Source organism: Pseudomassariella vexata (genome assembly GCF_002105095.1).
Source record: "Pseudomassariella vexata strain CBS 129021 chromosome Unknown BCR38scaffold_25, whole genome shotgun sequence".
Lineage (NCBI taxonomy): Eukaryota > Fungi > Ascomycota > Sordariomycetes > Amphisphaeriales > Pseudomassariaceae > Pseudomassariella > Pseudomassariella vexata.
Genome location: NW_024467980.1, coordinates 239,413 through 255,229, shown reverse-complemented (window position 1 = coordinate 255,229; position 15,817 = coordinate 239,413). Strand labels below are relative to the sequence as shown.

The 15,817-nt window shown below is 51.5% G+C and overlaps 6 protein-coding genes across 6 annotated transcripts; 2 read left to right on the top strand and 4 right to left on the bottom strand.

Moving 5' to 3' along the window:
- Positions 1-1,665: 1,665 nt before the first annotated feature.
- BCR38DRAFT_490908 (kinase-like domain-containing protein) lies at positions 1,666-3,421 on the bottom strand (the record flags this gene model as incomplete). The annotated part of the gene is made up of 2 exons (XM_040864590.1): positions 1,666-2,499; positions 2,561-3,421. The coding sequence occupies 2 exons, from the start codon at positions 3,419-3,421 to the stop codon at positions 1,666-1,668; spliced, it is 1,695 nt and encodes a 564-aa protein (XP_040709853.1).
- Positions 3,422-3,669: 248 nt separating this feature from the next.
- On the top strand, positions 3,670-5,439 carry BCR38DRAFT_451849 (uncharacterized protein). Its single transcript, XM_040861486.1, has one exon. The coding sequence runs from the start codon at positions 3,721-3,723 to the stop codon at positions 5,074-5,076; it is 1,356 nt and encodes a 451-aa protein (XP_040709852.1). The 5' UTR covers positions 3,670-3,720; the 3' UTR covers positions 5,077-5,439.
- A 2,206-nt stretch (positions 5,440-7,645) lies between these two features.
- On the top strand, positions 7,646-9,054 carry BCR38DRAFT_451846 (zinc-binding dehydrogenase family oxidoreductase). Its single transcript, XM_040861485.1, has one exon. It carries the CDS (start codon positions 7,690-7,692, stop codon positions 8,785-8,787), a length of 1,098 nt encoding a protein of 365 aa, XP_040709851.1. The 5' UTR covers positions 7,646-7,689; the 3' UTR covers positions 8,788-9,054.
- A 200-nt stretch (positions 9,055-9,254) lies between these two features.
- BCR38DRAFT_490905 (uncharacterized protein) lies at positions 9,255-9,662 on the bottom strand (the record flags this gene model as incomplete). The annotated part of the gene is made up of 1 exon (XM_040864589.1): positions 9,255-9,662. The coding sequence occupies one exon, from the start codon at positions 9,660-9,662 to the stop codon at positions 9,255-9,257; it is 408 nt and encodes a 135-aa protein (XP_040709850.1).
- A 359-nt stretch (positions 9,663-10,021) lies between these two features.
- Positions 10,022-11,148, bottom strand: BCR38DRAFT_490904 (uncharacterized protein; the record flags this gene model as incomplete). The annotated part of the gene is made up of 2 exons (XM_040864588.1): positions 10,022-10,863; positions 10,944-11,148. 2 exons carry the CDS (start codon positions 11,146-11,148, stop codon positions 10,022-10,024), a joined length of 1,047 nt encoding a protein of 348 aa, XP_040709849.1.
- A 1,495-nt stretch (positions 11,149-12,643) lies between these two features.
- On the bottom strand, positions 12,644-13,633 carry BCR38DRAFT_490903 (uncharacterized protein; the record flags this gene model as incomplete). Its single annotated transcript, XM_040864587.1, has 1 exon — positions 12,644-13,633. One exon carries the CDS (start codon positions 13,631-13,633, stop codon positions 12,644-12,646), a length of 990 nt encoding a protein of 329 aa, XP_040709848.1.
- Positions 13,634-15,817: the final 2,184 nt, after the last annotated feature.

Here is a 15,817-nt window from a genome sequence, read left to right as displayed (position 1 = left end):
CATCTTGACGGCCGCTATATTCCGCATTTATGATGTAGTTGACACTTTTCTCGATTGTTCTCAAGTAGAACTCGCCGGTTCCATCCCTTGGGGTCGCGGTCTACTATCCTTCGCAGCACTCCATGGTCAAGCCGATATAGTGGCTAAGTTTATTCGCCGTGTGGCCGAAGATGTGGATGAAAGAGACAAGTTTTGGATCACCCCTTTCCAACTTGCTTCAATGAGGAATCAAGGCAATCTCATTGCATTGCTGCTGGGGACCGGCTGTGATAACACACCTAATCGTCATATGGGCAGTCCTGAAATACTATGACCACGCCCCAAAATGGAGGCGAAAAACACATTTCCAGCTCATCTCACAGCTCCGGTCCAGTTCGAACCTATGATGAAATTATGAACTTGGAATACGCGACTTTAGGCACTGGACTGATATATGAATGGGTCGAAAAACAACAGAGCGAGGGATACCATACAGGTCATCTTGATGATCTAGTCCGTTTGATCATGGAGACGTAACGAGACTCAGTTTCTACAATATTAGCAGAGTTCCGGTGTCATGACCAGTACTGCCGATAATTGCGACAAGGTCTCGCTCGGCTTGATGAGAATATCGTTTGCTGTCACACTGCTTCGGTTCTCGTCCGGTTGGCATCGGTAGTTCTAGTTCCTCATCATGACTATGAACATCCAATTTACCGTTCACATCGTGCTGGCGTGAGGGCCTTCTATGGTGGTTCTGATGGTTCCACCTATCTTCCGGGATTGTGTTGCGATTCCCATTATGGAACCTTGCTCAACGTCTTAACGATAGAGACTTGAGTGAGGAAGAAGGGATGGAGATGACTGATCGATGAGATATTGAAGAACTACGTATATTGCCGAGTTTGGCAAATTCGAACAAGCTGACCGTTGTGCCGTGATCAAGGCGGAAGTGAAAGAGATAGCCAACAGTTAGGCTACAGTGTAAAGAACTCTAACGAATAAGTAAGTGGATTTCCAAGTCTTCCGTTAGGACTACCACCAAGACCTGAAAATAATCCCTTGGAGGACTAACTCATCGGGTATTCTACCTTCGCTTGGCATCTCCGTGCTCCTCTCCCGGATTCTCTCCCGCACACTCTTCGTTCACAGCCTGTTGCTCAGACATATGTTCCGTCTCTTCGCCGGTTGAGCGAAAATCACAGAGCATGGCGGTGCCGCTTGGCCCGCCAATGCTTTTGTGGCCTCCGGTAATATCAAAGCAAGATTGAGTTTCTTTGCCAAAATATTACCGACATTGATACCAACAGCTCCCTCAACCTCCAACTGACATGTTTTTCGGCGGACGGGTCACAATTTTCCCGACATCCAGATGGGCTCCGGGCGGTGAAACGGGAAGGAGCGGGGATTCCACTGAATACGGCCGCCTCAGCAGCTGCCGGCAATGATACCAGCATTGAAATGTGCGGGATCAAGAAGTGGGGAAGCACGGTATCGTTTTGTTGCGTCATGCGATGCAACATTGCATGATATACGCACAGGAGCAGCGTCGCACGTCTCGTCACGCAGCACCATGGACTAGGTGGTTGGCTTGTACTTTCTAGCCCAATCCGGTGGAAAGAGTTGCTGGTGTGTGGCAGCCAGCGAAGGGGAGGATCTGTATGTACTGACTCAAGTCCACATGTTTCATCCTCCGTCGTTCCCGCCCTCACCAGCCGATCCCGACCCAGAGGTCCAGGGTAGAGTATCAGGCAAAGAAGCAACCATCTTGTGGCTCTTTGCCAACGGGCCAAGATCCGCTGAAGCTGAAGCATCATCAAGGCGCGGTCTCTTCTTTGCCGGAATTTCAGGGTGTCGCAGCCCAAGCTCAGGGCTCCCGGCCTGTAGCTCTTCGATCTCCTCCCATAACTCATGGACCAGTGCCTCCGTTGCAGTCGGCCTATCACGGGGGTCAAATGACAGCATATCGCGCATCAAGTTCCGCAACGCAGGTGATATATCACATGCCAGAAGAGTGGCAATTAGTTTCTTGTGCCGTTGCAGGTCTGTCTTTGCATTGTGCCTTAAGTTCGTTGGTCGCTGCAGCGAACAAAGCCACGTGTATGCCAAACTCCAGATGTCGATGGCATTGGAATACCCTCGTTCCTTCGAGGTCCAGACTTCTGGCGCCACTGTGTCAATCGGTCCAATAGTCGTATCGTGACCCTTGCCGGAGCGCAACGCTTTGCCAAAGTCACATATACTGGCTTCGGGCGGATCGAGGGACAGGACGAGCAGATTCCTAGGCGAAATATCACGATGCATGATCCCGGCATCGTGTATTGCCTCTAGTCCCTGCAGCGTCTGGTGGAAGAGGCCAAGCCGTGTTTTTGGGTCTACGTCTGCCCAAGGTGTAGAGTCAAAATCATATCTGGCAAGTGGCATTGCCAGATGGACGTCTTCGATGGCGGTGCCAAAACAGGGCGGGGAAAGACCATGTTCGCACCAAGTGTCGAAAGTTGGTATGATACCAATTGTGTCCTGCAGTTACGTCAGCAAGGTGTCAAAGTAGTAAGAGATCCAATAGAGGGCCTGGCCATACTGGCGTGAAAGATGCGGCAAGGTTAAGCTCATTTCGCACAGATGGAATTTGCCGCGCTTTGCAGTGTAGAGTCTTAATCGCAACTGCATCGCCGGTCCGCATGTGCACACCCGACTTGACCATGCCAAATGCACCGTATGCCATGGTGCGATGGAAAACACTGTCTCGCACTCGGTGGTGTCCCTGCCGGGGAAGAGGGTCAAGTTGCGGGTAAATATCCATGCCGCCATGGGGCAAGATGTTGTCCGCAATATACCTGTTTCGCGCCGCCACGAAACGGCTCTCGTGTTGAGTGTGGAACTCGAGTAGGTACTGGAACGGGCCAAAGCGAAACCGATTCCGGGTCATATGTAGAACCGAAGTCTGGCCATGGTGTAGCACGGTGTCGGTGTTGCCGTCGCCAGAAAGGTAGGTAATGGGGTGCTTTTCACTCATGGCTTCGAGGAGGAAGGATCCAGACTTGGGGTGTAACGAGATTAGCCCAATTGTAGGGTTGATTCGATCATCTGTCGGTGCATCGTCCAATGAGTCCAATGCCCTCAATGGACAGAGGAGCAAGTCGACATCACGGTAAAATCCTGCCGACGAGCCTGCGCCGAACTCCCAGCTTCCGTCGGGTCCGCCGGGGAATTGATCGAAGGAGAGAACGAATTGGTAATTAGGAGCTTGGCTATTGGGGCCAGAAGCTGGTGCAGCTTCTTCGATGAAGCTGGATTGGTAGCCGTCGTCGCCTCCATCTTCACGCAATGAGTTCACCACGTCGCGCAAGGCATCTTGTGCTGCTTGATTGTCTGGGGAGAGTGTGGCGAATCGGCCGGATTCATCTCCATCTTCGGATGCCACTTGAGTGCTAAAGGACATTTGAACTGACACCGAAAATTGAAGCTCCAAACCTTAAGACCAGCCGTATTGGCATTTGAAGTTCGGTCGCATACCATTAAAGTGGAAGAGTCGCGTCGCATTGCAGTTACGGCGGGTCTCAGGATGGCTGGACCAATCATGTCTCTGTTTAAGCACCGAGCAGCGGCATTTTCCCAACGCCAAGTCACATGACTCGTAGCTCCAGAGCACCTAGACTACCGTAACATCAATTTGGTGCAAGGCTGACTGATTCAACGACGCATCGCATCACTCACGCCCTAAACCACAACACAGTTAACATGGCTCCTCGATTCAGAGCGCCCCGATTTCGCGCGAAATTACCAGACGAGACTTCGCGAGAATACGGCCGCGCACGATTCGAACATGGACGCAAAGCCTTCCGTCTTTTCCAAGCTGAGCAAACATCGCGGCTCCCATCACCGCCAATGACCACAAGCGACGGCGTCGAAGAAGACACCAGCAGTAACAACACGCTGAACCTGAGATACGCCTCATGGTACTCATCAATACCAACAACAGACTATAGCGACATGATGCACCGGAGCCGACCGGAGCAGCAATCCTCAGCTCCGAATGTCGAGTCCCAGAACAAGCCCGTGTTGGATGATGACTGGTCCGACAGTGAGCTTGATTGCAACCATGGCCCGTATATCTATGACCCGTATAAGGGTATCTTTGAGATCGTTTCCGAAATCAGACCGGAGGACGACGGTCCGTATTACTACAACTTAGAAACAAAGACGTATGAGCTTGCACCAGATATGAGGAATAGGAGAACAGAGACACCGGATATTGGCTCTGACGATTCATTCACGAGGGCTCTTGAGCATGTATACGATGCCGAGGAGGTACAATCGACGATTGTCGAGGCGAGAGAATCAAAGAGAACGAGGACGGAGGCGAAGAAAACATACCGCGTCCAGAAACGGTCGCACCAAAGTTCCCAGCCAGCAAGAATCAGCAACGTTGAACGGGTTCTGCAAGAACTAGAAGCACCGACCACCGCGCCAATATCTCCACCCGAAGACCACTACCAATTATCACAGCGACGTGAAAGTCCGCAGATTCATAGCAGTGGGGATAACGCACGGCAGGAAACAACACATCGGAGATGCAGTAGTGCTGAGTGGAAAGGGACATCAAGGCAGTCGATACATCGTGTTCGCAAGCTGTCGTCTAAGAAGGAGACCCCAAGGGTGAAAATCAGTAACGCTGAACGGGTTTTGGTCGAGCTGAGTAAACCGCAGCAGCGGAATTCTGAGGTCCGTGCCGAAGACAACATCGGGAAACAGGTCACACGGAGGCAGACATCGCAGAGACGGCCACCTTCACTCCAGAGACAAACGCAACGCATCCATAAACGAGCATATACCAAGCCGCCTGCTCGAGCACAGATCACGAACATAGCGCGAGTACTTGCCCAAGTTGAAGACCAATGGTCGCGGGCATCTGGGCATGAACCCATGCAGCCCCAACGACTGACGCGTGCACGAGCAAAGACGGGGAGTGCAGCCCAGATTCTGTTGGAACTTGATGGCCGAGGATTACCACGGGTACAGGGTTCCGAGGCGAGAACTACGAGAGCATTGGCATCGACATTATCGAGACGGACTCGCCGAGGCATGCGCGATTGAGAGGCAAATGGCAGGTCAGTGTGATAACTGCATCAAGCCCGTTGGTTATCTATTACAGCTAGATGGCTGCGCCCCTAGAACGTCCGAAATGGCAAAATGGGGCGCGACTCTCCTCGGGAGACAATCCCGCAGCTTGCTCTGCCCCAGTCAAGTTACCGAAAAAGCTGGCCCGGTTGCATCACTTCCGGTGAACGGCGGACTGGCGAATGCTCAGGATTCCCGAGATGGGAGTAGGAGTTGAGATCCAAAAGTTGCGCGGCAATGGCATGCACGTGTACCGGTTATCCTGACAGGGTCGGGTGCAGCCGGCGACGTGTTCAGCCCTGCATAAGTCGAGGCGCGGATGAATGTGTGCTGGTTATTCTGACAGGGTCGGATGCAGTCAGTGACATTCATTCTTGCGCTGGTAAGAGGAACGCGTACTGGTTATCTTGACAGGGTCGAGTGCAGCCAGCGGCAATCTCTTTTTCCATACAGCGCAACTCGCATCTCCTCCATCTCTGAAGTCTGTAGGGATTGCTGAGTGGAACCCTGTTGATACGTCTATAACCCGCAGCGACCAAGTCCCATTTGTATCATGCGATATCCGGAAGGCCATGGCGAGTATTCGCAGGTAGGCGTCACGCTGGGATCATGGTCCATGGATGAGTATTTTCCAATGGGATTGGCTGTGTGGGTTGAAGATGGATAGGAGACTATTCCCGTGTCCTGTCTTGTAGGACGTTGACCTGTGTGGCTTGGTTTGGGATGGATCGCGGGTGATGCAATGCGGGCCTGCCTATGGGGATAAGCTATCAGTTGTATTGTGCTGAGATTCTACATCGGCTGCGTTTTGCAGTGCTGTGCTCGGGGCAGATGGAGAAGTGATGGGAATTCCATCGACCATTCCGTCGATCTTTATGTACGTGGGGTGACGAAGTCCCTGAACTGGTATGCTTTAGATTGCCCTTAGCACGATGGCGTTTTTGTGATTATGATACCCCTGGGATATGGTCGGGAATTCGAAGCCACTGTACGTCGTAATATGAGACTTCTGTGTGCGCTTTTATATTTATATCCTCGTGACATGTGGATGTGGGAAGAAAACTACTTGGAAAACGCTGGGTTTACCATGCGTACACCAGGATAGGTACCTGGGTCAGGTGCTTAAGTAAAGTCGGGGCTTGTTACTTACACCTGCGCTGCACTTGCTCTTGCGCTTTCATAAGGATCATAATAAGGAGTTGGTACCTATGCCGTTCCCCTTCGTCGAAGATAAGCTTCCTGTTTCATGCCCGCCCTCTCATCTGGCCGAGGCCTTGGCGGAAAGTGTTATTGATCGACCCGGTTCAGACACCCGAGCTGAGCCTTTCTCCAATACCAAGACGAGCATACCTACCGTCCACATACCGTAGAAGAAAGGTTTGGGCATAAGCCAGTGCTTCGGCAGACCGTCGAGTCCGTCGAAGGGCCCAAGAAATCGGACGAACTGCAGTCAACGAACGCATTTGACAATAACTTGGGCAAGCTCAGCTACACAGTTGGCTGGTTGATTGGACACATCACAATTTCACATAGAGAGATTCGCTTCTAACAGAGAGTTGGGTTGTAACAGTGTAGCTGGCCGGTTCGATTTATATTTGGATGATACGTATGTCTCCGCTGGTTTCGATCCATTTCTCCCATTGAACGTTGACTACCCAAGTACTTAAGTTTTACCAACAATATTGCATACCAACAGCCACTCATCTTTCACCTCAGATCATGTCGACATTCGTTTCAGTTTGCAGTCTTCGTCTCAGTAGGATTCCGCACGGGAAGCTGTACCGGCCTTTCAAACGTTGCGAGTTCGACGTGATATGGTTGGTGGATGGCTTCGAGTTCGAGACGAAATGGTTGTGCTTCGAGTTCGCAAGTTTGCCCCTGAGGGCCGCCAAAAAACCGCGGCCATCTGAGACTTTCGAACAACTTAAACAGGAAACACGGGAGAGCTTCTCAAGTTACGAGGAGATTGAGGCTGAGGGGCTACGGATTTTACTCTGGCTTACGAGATTGTGCTGCGAGATAAACTGAATACAGAGTACGGCCTGAAGCACGAGAATGAAAGATGCAATCGTGCGAAAGCTGAGCCGCAGGGGGAAGCTTCAGATGAGAGCAAAGGAACGCAATAATGACGCGCGCGCGATCCACACAGGAAAAAACCATTTGTAGACGCATTTTTCGCTAAGTATCAGGCCGAGATAAGGGTTTTTACTATAGATGCGTCACGGATGACTTGACTATGATGTAGTCACGCCTGATTCGTGATGCGTATCAATAGATGAGAAAGAGGAGACAGAAAACTTGTGCTCAAAGATGTCACTGTCATGTTCAACTGGGGCAATCAAGAAGATATCGGGACTTATTAGAACCAGCAATAACCTAGCACTTTCCGAGAAGTTAAATACTGCACTGCCCAGAAATTTGCCGATGGTTGAAAGAGTCGGCGCTGAATTGCCCAAATTGGCAAGGGGGCGGTTTCAATAGAGAAATCAAATCTAGGCTTAAATATTAAAATTCTTCGCGGCTCCACTTGGAAAGGATGTAAACCCATCAAGCCAACACCTGCTGTACTGACACCGACCAAAGCCAACAATGCTAACCGACTCAACGCCCATGCTCCCTATGTCGCAAACTGCTCTAATTCAGGACGACAATGGCGCCCCAAGATTGGCTGTCGACGTACCTCTCCCATCACTCAAAGCCGGAACAGTCATAGTCAAGACGGTGGCAATAGCGCTTAACCCGAGCGATTACAAGATGGGGGCGGCCTTCCCTACGCCCGGTGCTATCATAGGCATGGACTTCTCAGGTATCGTAGCATCGATCCACCCGGACACCAAGACAGTACTCCACATTGGCGACCAAGTGTGTGGCATGGTTCATGGCTCGAACCCTAGCGACCCCACCAACGGGGCGTTCGCAGAGTATATACGGGTACGCCCCGAACTGCTCCTCCGGGTACCACGGGATCTATCTATGGAACAGGCCGCGACTCTGGGGGTGGGTTTGATGACAAACGTCATGGCCTTATGGGCGGGGGATGCGCTGGCCCTCGAGTCAGTACCTGCCACTCCAGATTCACCTGCAGAGAAGCCTTTCCCGGTGCTGGTATACGGCGGAAGCACGGCGACAGGTACGCTGGCCACCCAGCTTCTGCGGCTGTCCGGGCTGGAACCCATTGTGACGTGCAGCCCGCGTAACTTCGACCTCGTCCGCGCCCGTGGCGTTGCCGACGGTGAAGCGGTAGACTACATGCGGCCTGACGTGGCCGACGAGATCAAGAAGCGCACCCACGGCAAGCTGAAGCATGCCTACGATTGCATCACCGACCCGGCGTCGGTTGCGCACTGCTACGCGGCGCTTGGCCGGACAGGGGGCAAATATATCTCGCTGGAGATGGTTGAGGAAAAGTTGCGCACTCGCCGGGTGGTGCGGCACAAGTTCGTCCTGGGCTATGAAGGTTTGGGTGAAGACGTGTTGCTTTCCAGAGGCTACGAGAGCTCGGCAGATGCGGAAAAGCTTGCTCTCGCAGTGAAGTACTTCGCTGTCTTCCAGCGGCTCCTGGATCAAGGGAAGCTGAAGACACATCCGACACAGAAGCTAGAAGGCGGACTTTCGGGCGTTTTGCAAGGTTTGCAATTGTTGAACTCAGGGTCCGTGTCTGGAAACAAACTGGTAGTGACTATATAATCCAATAGGGAGAGGACCATGTTTCTTGATGTACTCAGTAGCCGTAACATCGAGATCTCCCCGAGGGTCGCACCCGGGGCGAGGTTTCCGATTCCGGCCGTCGAGATGTAGTGGAATGGGATCATCCTCGGCATTCTCCACTCGACGAGATCTTTGGTTGTTTGGAAGTTGGACTGTCGCATCGACTGATATGTCTTGATGTAAGAGACGTCCGCGCCGTTGTAGATAACTACATGTGCCCGGCCGAATAGATGGTCAATGACGGACTGCGATAGTCCAATACGTGGTTGAAATAGATCGCCTTCGTAGAGAGTGACCTTGTCGAGACCTTTCAAGTCGGTTCGGGAAGCAACCCTGCGCACTCCGAGGCAGTGAATTTCCTTGACTGTCGCGTCTCTAACCATTGCGTGGATAAGAGCCTTGCCGAGGTGGCCCGAGCTACCGGTGAGTATTACTACCTTGTTGGACTAGGAGTGCGAGATCCGCTGAAGCATGTTGCTGTCCATTTCTACCAAGGACGGGGGCAGTCTCGTCTCCTCGTCCCAATCGATGACGTCCAGCGTATCGATTTGACCCTCGATTCGGCGTGCCATGCTAGATAGCACGCTTGCCTCAAATAGATCCAATAGCCTGAGTTCGACTCCGAACTGGGTTCTGATCTTATCGCGCAGACTAAGGAGCGGCAGTGAGGTGCCGCCGGCGTGGAAGAAATCCGTCGCTGGGGTGATACAGGCAGGACTCTCGAGAACTTGTTCCCAAACGGCCTTCAGCCTCTCCTCGGTCGAGGTCCAAACAACATCATCATTAACGTTTGCATCAGCTTCGGGGATGGGCAGCGTGCTGACAGCCTTGCGATCAAGCTTTCCGGTAGACATCAGGGGCAACGTATCCAATGCGATGATGAAGGCAGGTCGCATCTACAGTGGAAGCTCAATCTGTACACGAAGCTGCTGCAGACGATGCTCGTGTGCTCCTTTTCTGCTCTGCGCCAAGTCTTGCTTGAAGACAACGTGAGCAACCAAAAAACTCGGGCGACTCTGGGGAGCTTCGGCGGACCGAAACGACGGCCTCACTCAGCACATCAGCACCAGCGTGTAGTATCGCAATCTCAAATTCTCGCAGGTCCACGCGTAGGCCACGTAGCTTGACCATAGTGTCGCAGAGATGCGACCTTCGATAAGAATAGCACCATGGTCAACTCAAGACCACCGGCCCAGGTCGCCTGTCCGCTGCATCATATTCCAGCCTCTGGCTCGGTCATCAGCCGTGGCAAATGGATCGGACATGAATTCTCTGCCGTCAGTGATGGATTGTTCAAATATTCTCGTGCAACACCGGCTCCTCCGATGTATATCCCCCTTTGCAGACCTGCCGGCAGGGGCCTTCTTTGCTCTTCGAGGATGTACACATTGTAGTTGGGCAGTGTGATGGTCTCGCTGATGACACGGGCGTCGCCACGGAATATTTGTGGGAGGAGGCATACACTGCCACCGAAGCACAAGGCAGTAAATATCTGCATCAGAGACATGTCAAAGCGCTGCGAGCTTTGCTGCAGGATGACCTCACCGCTTGTCCTCATGCCATACAGCATCCCGCAAGGCTCGAGCCATGCTTTCATTCTCCGGTGCGTGAGCACGATACCCTTAGGCGTTCCCGAAGAGCCGCTAGTGTAAAGAATCGTAGATACAGTATCTGGCAACGCACAGATCGGAGTTCGATACCCCGGACGACGTTTGTTGTTCGAGATGCTCACAACTTTCATGTTGGAGTGTAACTTGTGCACCTGACCTCTTGTGTCTTCATTCACAAGAACCGCCCGAGCCCATGGTGTCCCCACTTCAGATACCCAGTCAGGTGTTGGCTCTTGCAATACTGCTACCCGTGAACCGGTCGTAATACCGATAGACTCAAGTTTTGCAGCTATAGCGTCAACCCTGTTGTGTACGATGTCGTCATACGATGCGACGCTGCCGTCCCCAGCGATTACTGCTATTCTCTTAGAATGTATCTTGGCCCTATCGTCGATTCGATGGATGATCGCACTTTCCCAAGGCTCTCGCGGCTGGTACAGCGGACCTATTTGTAAATACAAGTTAGCCAAGGAACAGTACTACTACAAGTATCCCTCCTGCGACTCTGGAATGTAAAGAACTGACCTCTGCCCAAGTTCAGTGCTTCCTCCATTTCATCGTCATAAAACACGTCTGCCTCGCCCAGAGTTGAACTTGGCTGTGCAGCAAAGGCGTTGGCAAGGAAGGCATAGCTATTAGCAAATTGCTCTACGTCTGCTTGGCTGTACAAGTCATCGCGGACGATAAATGTGAGATGACAGTTCCCACCGGCATTGTCAATGATATCCATGGCCACATAGTATGCTAATTTCGATTGTTGAAAGGATAGTAACTCAAGCTGGCAGTCTCCCCAACTCATTTTCTCTCCCCGGGCTAGGCGGTAGTCCATAAAGGCCTGGGAAATGGGCGTGGGCACTGCCGATCGTGCAACGCCAAGTCTGGACAGAAGAATCTCGTTAGCGACTGTCTCTAGGACTTATTGGTAGTCAAATGCACGGGGACCTACTAATTAAGAAGAAGTTGGAATGGCACGCGGGACTTAGCCAGCGCCGCGAGAGTCTTGGATCGAGTCTCTTGCAACATTTCATCGAAGTGAAGAGACGCCTCGGTGCGGAACACAAATGGCAACATATTGACAAAGTCACCGATACTTCCCATGAGATCTTCAGTTCTGTTTGCGTCTCCGATGCTGATTGAGAAGTCTCCAGATCCGGTAAATCTGTAAAGCAGCATCCTGAAGACCACCAAAAACGGTTGCTCTACCATTGAGCTAATTTCTTTTTTATTTAATATTTTTGCTTTAGGGGTCGCCCTGCACCGACGGCAGAGTGCCTGAATCAACGCCTTGGTGCCTGACCCGATTCTCACATCCACGTGCCTGTTTCCATATGCTTGTAGCATTGGCCGCGATGTAAGCGACGACGTCCGCACCATTGAAAGAGATGGGGGCATTTCTGCCAGCTCAGCCTTTCAGAAAAAAGGGTAGCTGTTAACCTGCCGTAGCCCGTTTAATCCAAACGCTGGCGTCATAAATCGGCTTAGGAAGGTTATTTGAGAGAGCCAACCGGAGCTCAGAGCAAGACAATTCGTGGCATGCTTCAACCGTTCCGTGAAAGACTGGATATATCCATGCACATCGGTATTATTTAACAGCATGCCGCCTCCTCTTCTCAACACGCTAGTCATGAACCTTGCCAAGTCCATTGTTAGTCTTCAAGAGGCTCATATATCGTAAGGAGACACGCTACTGACCATGTTACTTGTATATATTTGTATACCAATCATGGAAATTATCACCGAGCAAGGCGTTTCTCCAAAGCCAGCCCAACTGAGGAGCCCACCGGGGCCCATCAAGATAGCGCAGGCTGGCTTCCAGCCTTAGTCTCTTCCCAACGTACAAGCATAGGAGACAACAGAAAAACAACAGCAGTAAGTATTAGATACCTGAAGGGATGGCCGTTTACTGAAATCGACGTGGGTAGTGCCTAGATTCGTCCCTATCCAAAAACTCTGCAAAGCCAATCCGATGCACATCGGTTATCTCTTGGACGCAGCAGTGGGTGGGCATCCTCCCGTTATTTCCCGGAAGAACTGCCAAATGACTTTGATGCGGAGTTGATGGAGAGGGATGGACGATGCCTTCGAATAATCTAGAGGTGACCGAAATCCCACAGTCAACTGAATAGATAGGAGTGGAACAGCGTATGTAAATGAAAATAGGGCTCTTACTCAAAGAACTTCTGTTACCAGGGTTACATTCAATTTCAATAATTTGGCCGCATTCTTCAGCGAATGCCCTCCAACTCCTCTTTACTAACCATCACACTCTCCTCCAGCTCTTCTAACCATTTTAACCCATAAAGACTCTTCGCGAATGGGTAGTCTACGATATACATAATCCTATCGTGCTTCGTATTCCGCAAAATGCAGGCCAACGGATCTAACGCCCAATTTCCGCTCGTCGCCAACCATAAGTTAGTATCCCACACCTCCCGGAATGATCTCTCCTTCCCCCACTGCGAAGATACCTGCTGGATCCTCTGAAGCATATACGGGATCATCTCGCCCATATGCCCGATAATGATTTTCAATTTAGGGAACCGGTCAAACACCCCCGCAGCGTACAGCCTCATGATGTGCACCGCAACATCGCTGTGCCAGCCGAAACCGAACGCAAGGATAGACGTTGTGACGTTCTCTGGGAGGTGGGGCGATTTATACGCAGTGAAGACCTGTTCAGATGCCCATGTCGGGTGGATATAGATGGGCACATCCAAGTTTGTCGCCTCCTTCCAGAGCACGTCAAATTCCGGGTCGTCGTAGTACAATCCGCTTTTGGTATGACTATCGACTAACGCACTGACGAATTTCATCCCGTCATCCTTCTCCCTGGAACACGTTCGATGGAGCTCCTTCGCAGCCTCTTGGGGTTCATACATAGGAAGGTCGGCGAAACCAGCGAATCTGTCGGGATGAAAGCGCACGGCTTCGGCAAGCTGGTTATTGTACTCTCGGCACTCGGCCGGGGACAGGTCTCCAAGCGTGTGGGAGATAACCTGCATAGTGACCTGGCCAGCGTCCATGTCCGTAATGCGACGAGGGCCGAGCTCAGGGAGTAGTTCAAAGATCCCCGGGATGGCTTTGAAGTTCTCATTGCGGGGGTCGAGGTGGGCTTCGGCGCCGCGGGAGAGAAAGTGTTCTTCAAGTGTGATTATTGGTTTAGTCGTTACCGGTCTGATCAGGGAGTAGGCTGCCACCACCGTTGAGAGTGACATTTTGATCATGATACTACTGATCAGCCGTCTCGGGTCTTTTGGGATGTTATATTGGAAGTTGCTAGCGGATGCTACGGAGTGAGTACATCAAGTATAATATCAGAAAATGATAAATCAAATCCTTATGGCAAGAAAGCCGACTACTTTTTCAAAGGAGATCACAACTGGTAAATATATTTAGGATGAGTTAAATTACTAAGCCGTCTTGTTCCGGGCCATCCGGTCGTTAACAACATCAAACCCCGCGTCCTGACCAGACAGGTACTAGGACTAGTATGGGAAATACAGGCAAGAGGGTTATATTGGTGATAATGATGGGACTGAGTCCTAAAGGCTGCAGCTACGGAGGCCTACCTATGAGAAAATGGCCCAAGCACTGCACGTAGCATACAGGCGGTGCGCCACGGGCACGAAACATTTAGCTTTTGCCTAGGTTAGAGCATATCTTCAGTGCCAGCTTATATGTAAGGAGCTAGGGGACTTAGGCCCAGCTCCAAAAAGGCATAGTCATCCCCCTTTCCCTTATCTGGGTCGGACTTTCACTCTCTGCGTTTCTTCTACTTCCTGAGCCGGAAGCTGAAGCCGTTGGCAGCACGGCCTGTACCGACTGTGGAGGTTGTGTTGGATTGTGGCAAATGGTCTTGTATTGAAAATTTCATGATCTTTGGAGAGTCCTGAAAGAAGTGAACAGCGGCCATAAGGGCCTTATATAGACAGGAATGAACGATGCCTGTCCCACAGGCAGGACTTGTGTGGTTCGATGGGTGGTGGTCATATTGGCCCATAACATACGGTACGTGGCCATATGTCCTTCCAAGACTGGCAGTCTTGGTGTAGTAGCCTTGAAGGTCCAGCAGGTTGTTCGGTCTGTCGATTTAGCATCATCACCCGTCATTCCGCTCCCTTTCTTCATAACAGGTGGTATATTCCTGCCAGATTATTCAGGATGTCGAACATCTCCTTGATCTGATCGGGCGCTGAATCGGTGCCACTACACGGACTCAATCACCACGAAAACGCGCCCTCTAGATCTTCCTCCACTGCGTAGAGGTATACAGCCATATGTGTCTGCCCGGTGCTGCTAGCTTCTTGCCTTGAGTGGAGAGGAAAACGGGAGAAGAAGGAGAGATATTTACAGGCCGCGAGTATCCCGACACACTTACTAGCAGAAATTCCGAGCTCCATCATCTATACCTGGATAATAAGTTTCACCCTCCTTGAAGCAAACAAGTCACTTCCGCATTCAATAATAATGACAGTCCCCCGATATTATCGGACCATCTTCATGAATAATTGCATTTTGCTTGGATTATAACGTGTAGAATTTCAGGTAGAAAGAGAGGATAACCCTTTACATACTGTTTGTCTGGACAATCTGAACTAAATATTATTATTATTATTAAATACGCCGTAGGCTCGAAGCCCCCGGTACCTCTACAAGTGCTCCCGTATGTCAAACCGTGCCCTAATGGCTGGACTAAATACATACGCTGCTACGTAGGTTCGCTCTATTAGCGACTGCGTTACGTCCACCACAATACTATGTTAGTTCTCACCCTACTAACAAAGTCCCCCTGAGAAGATCGATATTATCCGGGCCTAAGCGCTATCCGGCCAGTCCTGAGTAGCCACCTTGTGATAGTCCCGCTGACTACTGGTTTCCCCGTCGCCGTTGCCAGGTCTCTACGTGTATACAGCGGCCATGGTGCGATAGTGGCCCGCAGGCGCTCTCTCGATTCTTCCAGCAGGCCGCAAAAGAGGATTACGTGCTCTGCCGTCTCGGGGGCTTCTCCACAGCGGCATAGCGGCGAGTACACACCGAAGGCTCCTATCTTAAATAAGAAAGTTGATAGCCCTATTTTTCCGGTCCTGATCTGGCATAGGGTAGACGCCTCCGGTCGGTTTAGGTCTGAGTACTTGCCCTGTTTCGGCATTCGCATCGAGGGGCCCTCCGGCTCCTCGGCGATAGCGCGTCGCTGGCGGTCGTGTTGTGCTGCCCCGGAGAGCCATCTCTTCTCCCAGTGGTCTAGGAGGGCGGCCGGGACTTCCTTCGCCTTGCCTATCCACTCGGAGTCCCTAGCCTCCTTCTCTATCGTGTACCCCGCTGGTCTGAGCGATTGTGACGTCCGCTTCCGTCTCGCCGGCGTATCCTGTCGGAGTATGTGTGACGCTCTCGCGCTCGCG